This window comes from Accipiter gentilis, chromosome 24 (genome assembly GCF_929443795.1).
Source record: "Accipiter gentilis chromosome 24, bAccGen1.1, whole genome shotgun sequence".
Taxonomy (NCBI): Eukaryota; Metazoa; Chordata; class Aves; order Accipitriformes; family Accipitridae; genus Astur; species Astur gentilis.
In genome coordinates this window covers 13198604-13205568 of record NC_064903.1, presented here as the reverse complement: position 1 = coordinate 13205568, position 6965 = coordinate 13198604, and the positions used below count along the sequence as shown (strand labels likewise).

The following is a 6965-nucleotide window of genomic DNA, read 5'->3' as shown; positions in this document are numbered from 1 at the left end:
ATGCTGTCACACTGAAAGTGATGGTGTGACAGGCCTCAGCTGCCTGCCCTGTGTCTGACTGCTGTTGGGACCTCTTCTTGGAATTTTCCTTAGAAGAAAAAGCCTAAGCACAGCACTGAAATTTCAAATGAGTGGTGACTGATGGACAACTACTGAGAGCATGGTACAGGATAGCCTACCCTGGGCTTTGATGGGATCATCCACTTGAGGTAGCAGTATACTGCCTGTGAGAAGGAAGTCCACTGTCAGCAGGTGCTGAGAATGCAATGTGGATCTTGCTCTCTCAAAAGTAACTTTCATGTAGTGGAAATAGAGCTGGAAGATGGAGAAATGCCTCTGCACATCTTCATAGGGACTGAGAGCGCTCAGTTACTGAACACTAACAGAATTTGTATCTTTCCTTATTCAGTACTGGCTGATGTGATTGGCATTTTCAAACTCCTGCTGCTCAAGCTGTTAGCAGCAGTGGTTTGGTCTTGGCCTACAAGATGGACTGTATGGCTGCATTGTGTCAGCTTTACTGAGGGCTATTTGTAGTAGTCGTGACAAATTTCACAGGACCTTACTGACTGGAACAAACTGGCCTGTTTTCTAAAACCTGATTTAATTTCAGATACCATGCTGTACTGCTGTACAGTGGAACAAAGAAAAAGCTTAGCCTTTTTAAGGGACGTTTTAATCAGTGCTCAATCATGGAAATAAGAACAAATCAAGATATCCTGATTGTGTAGTAGTCAGAAGAGAACATACTTCATCACTTATGCAATAATGACTTTTGCAACCATCATGTACAAGTATCCATCCCCTGTATTGGAGGGACCTGTGTTATTCAACCTACAGGCTACTGCCAGCAGTGGAAAGCACACAGGTGTTTCTGGAAGGCAGCTCACTGAGGAAGGGGACCCCAGTGGCCTCATGAAGGGTGGAGAGGGAACTCATCTAAAGGGAAGTGATAGCCACTGGTGGGAGGAAGACTCTTGGGGTAAGGAGAAACCCTCAAAAGCTGAATCCTAAGCCCTGATACTTAATCACATTTGGACTAAGCAGGCAGCTGTCAAGAAAACCGTTCCTAAGTGCAGTGATTTAGGCCAGTCCCTGAGTTGTTCAGAAGGTGGAAGTAGACATCCACACTATGAGGACACTTACTGGGTTTCTTCAGCAGGGGTAGGAGCAAGTTTTCTTGATCTTGGACTGTATGCCCCAGCCTGGCAAAGCAAAAGCAAGGCAGCCAGCCAATGCATGTTTCCCTCTTGTCCCTGAAATGCTCAAGGAGAGCTGTCAGATGCTGCATGTAGCCTTTGCATTTCTTTGGTTGGTAGTGGCAGTGGGCATTAACAGGAGTTGCTGCCCTGCTGGGGCCCTTCTAGCTCCTTGGAGGAGTTCACTGAGATGCCAGAGAAAGGCTAAATGGAAGAGAAGCAGCACCCCTTTCTCTGTTATCTCTTGGTGATGGAGTGATGGGTATTTGTCACATTAGGCTGAAGGTTCAAAGTCCCCGTAGAAGCACTTCGAGTAGTAAATGCCTGAGGAGAGAACAAAGGCACCCCGTTTGGAGGAAGGAGACAGGCTTCTCCGGACAAGATGTTTAGACAGAGCCTGAGGCTTACAAAAAGACTGTCTTTGTGCCTCCTATAGTGCCACTACTTTCAGCAACACAGTGCCTGTTGGGTTCACCTCCACACTCAGGGAGGACACCCAGCTGTAAACCCCCCAGTCCCTGCTGGCTGGCAGGATCTGCCGGATGGAGCATGCTGGGTTGCAGGCTAGCCCATTGCCAAGGAAGGTGAGGGAGAAGGTGAAGTTCTGGGGTCCCCCGATCTCCTGCTGGTTCAGCACTGCCACGGCATAGGCTTGGCCAGCCAGGGGCCGCTCCCACAGCTCAAAGTTCTTGTCCTGCCAAGGAGAAAATAAACCTGTGGCTTACATTAGGGGAGGTAGAACTGATGGTCTTCATGTCTAAGTAGGCTTCAGGAACAAGTGGGCTCACTGGGTTCCTGTTTCCAAACCTGAGCACTCCTCTATACCCCATGTGTCCCCCTTCTGGGGAGGCTGGTTGCCTGTGCCCCACACTGTGCCCCCAGCCTCATCCTGCCATACCTTGGTGATCTGGTATCCCTGCTTGCCCAGCGGATCCTGGTTGATGGCGATTGTCTCTTTGTTCTGGAGCAGCCACTTAGCCTCAGGACTAATGCGCCGCAGGTCATTGGACATGAAGAGGGGAGCTGCCATAATAGCCCACATTGCCATCTGAGTCACCGCCTGGTCCCAGCTCAGCCCAAAGTTTCCAATCACCAGCTGTGACAAGAAAACAAAAATGCCTAGTAATGCTGCCTGCCGAGAAGAAACTGGGTCACCAACTTGAGCACTGGTAAATAACAGGATGCTGAGCGTGGGAGCCCTATGTGGGGACTGGTTAGATAGCCTGAGTGCCAGGAACAGGACCAGCTGGTTGGGAAAGGCAAGGCATGCCTAGTGTGGCAATTTAGGATGAACCACTGGTGGCAGTAAAGAAGGATCCTTAACTGGCTAGGCAGCGTTTAACAATCTGCTTTTGGATGCAGCTATTCCTTCCTTGCAATGCTGGCACCCAGCCTGGCATCCAGGGGTTTTCCCTGTGGTGGGAGATCAGCACTTCGGAGACAGTCTGCTGCTGCCACAACTGTGTTTGGATCTGGCACTGCTGGTGGAGGTTGCAGTACACAGAGACAGTGCTTCCTCCGTACTGTCTGTAGCTCTCTCTCCCTTTCCAGCGAGAGACCCTCTAATCAAGTTCCTGATCCTAGGTCGCTGTCAGAGCCCTTCCCCTCAACATTTCTCCCCCAATTCTCTCCCTTCCCATCCTTCTCAGCCTACAGCCAAGGAAAGGATTTTTTGCTGGTGCTGCAAGGGAGGTGGGCCTTGCTCTACTTGCCATGTCAGGATCATTCCAGCCCCCTGGCCCAGCTATCTTCACAATGCTGTCCTGGTGAAGTGCTGTCCAGTCCAAGATACTCTTGATGCTGCTCCAGGAATCATAGACATCAAAAAAGTTCCTCCAGTGATTGCAGTACTGTTTGATCTCCGTGTAATTGGGCTGCCAAAACAATGAGTGTGATTAACTACAGAGCCTGGCTGTATAAGAACAAGACCATACACAAGGCTAGACTGGATCAGGGATAATTTCGGGGAGAAGTATGGTAACACCTTCCATCACCAGCTATCTGGATGATCTAGTGCATGTTGGTTCCCTAGGATGCCTTGTGCCCAGCAACTCCAGTCTGCCATTCTCCAGACAACACTATTGCTTCCCTTGGGAGAACAGTTGTGGCCACCTAGCTCTGTTAGAAAATTCCTTTGAGTGCTATTTTACTGAAGGTGTGATGGGGCCAGTGGGATTAAACTGTGACATCCAGTAATTACTGGCATTTCTTGGGTTTACACCCTTTGGTGACTAATGCATTTAACTCCCAGTGGGAGGGAACAGCACCATCCTGCCATGGTGGAACAGGGGAAGCCAGCTATGGGTGGAGGGCAACATGTCAGTCATGCACCCTGGCTGGCAGAAATCTGTCAGTAAACAATGCGGAGAATTACTATTAAATAGGCTGTCCTAAAGTCTCTCTCCTGGTCCCTAGAGGTGACTGTAAGGCTGAGTCTGTAGCACTCTGTGTCCAAGAGAAATAACACCAAACTACCCGCTAGCTGTATGTCTGCATTGCCAATGTTTTGTTGCTTGGTTCCTTGGAGACAGAAAGCAGATGGATGCTGCTGTATTCTTTAGCATGCTCCAGCTGGGCTGTGCCATCATGCTGCAGGATACTACTGAATTCTTTTCAGCAGAGTAATGACTTGCCTCAGGTATACTTCAGGGCTCCAGGGGAAAAAATGGTTTTCCCCCACCTTATAGCCTTGTTCTCATTCAGACCAGAGAGTGGCAAGTTTCTTGGGAGGCTGTTTTGCAGTATTAATGCTTCTCTGTTCTTCCCACTTTCAGCCCCAGGATAAGCCTTGATAAAAAACCCTTACCTGCTGCAGGGGCCTCAAGTAGAAAGGCCACTCACAAGAGTACACGATGCTCCTTCCGGTCTTGTTCAGGGCCAGAGACATGTGCCTGTAACCTAAAGGAAGAGGACAGACAGAGGTTACACAATCTCCCTGGTCAAACAGAAACTAATCCAATGTCACAGGTTCAACTCTTGTGAAGTCAAGGCTGAACACATTATTGTGGCTGAAACACCACAGGGAAGACAGGGGAGCTTATAGTCTGCAGCCAGTCTTCTACCTCCCAAGGACAGATGAGCTTCTTCACAGCTTTGATACAGGTCACAGGCAGGCTTATTGCTCCGAGACTGCTGATCTCTTTGTACACAAAGCCATGGGAATAGGCTGCAATTTTGCTGTATGGCATTTTTTCCTCTAGACACCTGGGAAATACAAGTTGGTATCTATCAAGCTGCTGGATACAGCTTCACTGGGTAATGTTGCAGGATTATGTTCTTATGAGGCTTGTGCACCATATGGATAGGGCAGGAATGCAAAAGCACTAGTTTTTTCCTATCCTTGTCCCCAGACAGCCTGGTTAAGTCCCTTTTAATCAGCAAAGAAGGAACAAAAAGTTTGCTCCATCCCCTGGAACTGTTTCAGTACAACTGGATTGTATCTGGGTTACACATATGATCCAACAAGAGCTTTCAGCTCAGCTGTCCCTTATGGTGTTCAGCTGCTCTCCTGGCTGTAGCAGGGGGCATATGCCCCACCAACTGGCTTCGATGGGATTGTCACTTGGGCAGGTTCTCCTTGTCAGGCAGAGCTAAGGCTGTGTGCAAGACTCCTGCTGCCAAACACCGTGGTGCTGACTGTGCCAGCAGTGAGAGCCCAGTCAAGAGAAAACCACCTTCTGAGTTGCATCGTTCCTTCCCACAAATCTGCTCCTGTGGCACTGGGATTTGCTTGTGCTTGCAGACAGACTGCAGCCAAGCTCTCTCGGCACAGCGAGCTACTGAGCTTTCAGCTGCTGACGTGCCAGCCTGTGCACAAATACCTTCTGAACTGGGATTTACACTGGCGTGCTTTAAAATGAAAACCCCAGTAGGACTTTCATGCCAGAATTCCCTTCATTTTTTTCCTGTTAAAAGCCATGATAACTTCCCTTTTTACGGCTGACACAAGCTGTTCTAGCCTCAAGCTGATCCACGTTGACATGGCCTCACCAAAGGGATTAAGGGTCAAGTGTGTGAAATGCTTTGAGCTCTCCAGTAAAGGCACTGCTGAAAGGCAAAGCCTCTGCTGCATTAAGAGCTGAGGCAGCAGTCTGCACAGAGAGCCCCCAGAGTACACAGTTGGTGTTTCCGTGATCGGCATGATGAGGTCTCTGGTGTGAGAAAGCTGCTTTTTCAAGCTGTGCACACCAATGAAAGCTCCAGGAGGCTGAACAGGTGAAAGACACTTGGGCCAGCAACACTTACTACCTTGGCCTTGGGCACAGAGTCCCATACTTGCTTTTGTAAGCAAATCCCTTAAATGAGTAGGCTCAGGGAAAAGCAACTCCCTGGAGCCCACCCTGGGCCTAGCATTGCTGCTCCCTGCAGAATATTCCACCCTGTGGCACAGCGCTGCCTTGAATCCACACCTACCTTCTTCCAGCAGCTCCAGCGTGCCAGAGTTGCAGCCGTCAAACTTCAGCAGGTCCACGCCCCAGGAGGCAAATGTTTGGGCGTCCAGGTCGTAGTGGTTGTAACTGCCAGGGAAGCCAGCACATGTCTTGTTCCCAACATCGCTGTAGATTCCCAGCTTCAGCCCCTTGGAGTGGACCTGTGCTTGCAGACAGAAAAGAGCACTGGGGACGGGGCAGCTGTGAGGCAGCAGGGAACGGAGCTGGGCTGGCAAGGGATGCAAAACTCCGCTCCGGCAGGCAGGGCCTTAGCTCAGCAGCTACGCAGCTGTACCCCTCCCAGCCTTCCTTCTCCTCCCCTGCTCCCAGCGTGGCTGCAGGTCAGGTCCCCGACTGCTGTCACTGCCCTACGCCACGGCGGGTAGCACTCACATAGTCAGCCAGCCTGCGGATTCCGCTGGGGAACCGTTTTGGGTCAGCCTGGAGCCTGCCGCGTTCATCCCGTGTCGGGGCCATCCAGCAGTCGTCAATGCAAACGAACTCATAGCCTGCGTCCCTCCAGCCCTCGGCAACCATCACGTCGGCCATCTCCACGAAAAGCCGCTCACTGGGCAGGGGGAGAAGGCACGACCAGGAAAGAAAGCGGAGAACGTGGCAGCCCGATTTCTAGCACCGGCACGGCAACCGTGCCGCCCTTCTGCCACGGGGCTGGCCCAGCCGTGAGCACGAAAACGGCCGGGGAGCGCAGGGAATGCCCCGGGCCCGGCACGGGGGCGAGCCTGGCTCTCTGCGCTGGCATGGGGAAGGCACACCGGCTGCCACGGGACCGGGCCGCAGAGCACCGCGCCGGGCCGGCTGTCCCCGGCCCAGACACCCCCAGTGCCGGTAGCAGGCCTGCCCCGGGGCCGGTACCCCCCACCCCACTCCCGCCGCCGGCAATACCTGACGCAGCGGCGCGGGTCGGCGGCGCAGTCGGTGCCGCAGAGGAAGCGCTCCCAGTGCAGCCAGCCCATCGGCGGCGTCCGCGCTAGCCCGTTGTCCAGCGCCAGCCCGTTGTCCAGCGCCAGCGCCGCCGCCGCCGCCGCCAGGACCCAGCGAAGCGCCCCCCGCGCCGCCGCCATGTCTGCCCGCGAGCCGCCGCGACGATGGGCTGTCCCACCGGCTAATCGCCGCGCGGCGCCCTCCACCCCTCCGCCAATCGCGGGTAGCGGGGCGGGCCTCTGTCCGGGCGGTCACGTGGGAGCGGTGGTCACGTGAGCGAGGAGGGAGAGGGGGTGGGGGTGGTGACGGGGCTGAGGTCCGGCGGGGCTGCGGCTTCTCCGGGGTCGCTTGCTCCGTGCCCGCCGGGGGACGCGTGTGCCAGGCCGGCCTTCCC

General features: G+C 53.3%; 1 protein-coding gene across 1 annotated transcript; it reads right to left on the bottom strand.

The window, feature by feature from the left end:
- Window positions 1-302: 302 nt before the first annotated feature.
- GLA (galactosidase alpha) lies at window positions 303-6735 on the bottom strand. Its single transcript, XM_049828128.1, has 7 exons — window positions 6533-6735; window positions 6023-6197; window positions 5613-5790; window positions 4006-4097; window positions 2912-3073; window positions 2098-2295; window positions 303-1893 (listed from the first exon to the last, which is right to left on the bottom strand). Exons 1-7 carry the CDS (start codon window positions 6709-6711, stop codon window positions 1630-1632), a joined length of 1248 nt encoding a protein of 415 aa, XP_049684085.1. The 5' UTR covers window positions 6712-6735; the 3' UTR covers window positions 303-1629.
- Between the last annotated feature and the right edge of the window lie 230 nt (window positions 6736-6965).

Bases quoted from the DNA above. Each gene is read 5' to 3' on its own strand.
- GLA (XM_049828128.1), bottom strand. From the start codon at position 6,711: ATGGCGGCGGCGCGGGGGGCGCTTCGCTGGGTCCTGGCGGCGGCGGCG. The intron at 4,098-5,612 runs GTAGGTGTGGAT...CTCTTCCTTTAG, and splicing joins GCTGGAGCTGCTGGAAGAAG to GTTACAGGCACATGTCTCTG. The intron at 1,894-2,097 runs GTATGGCAGGAT...TCTCCTTGGCAG, and splicing joins AGGGATACCAGATCACCAAG to GACAAGAACTTTGAGCTGTG.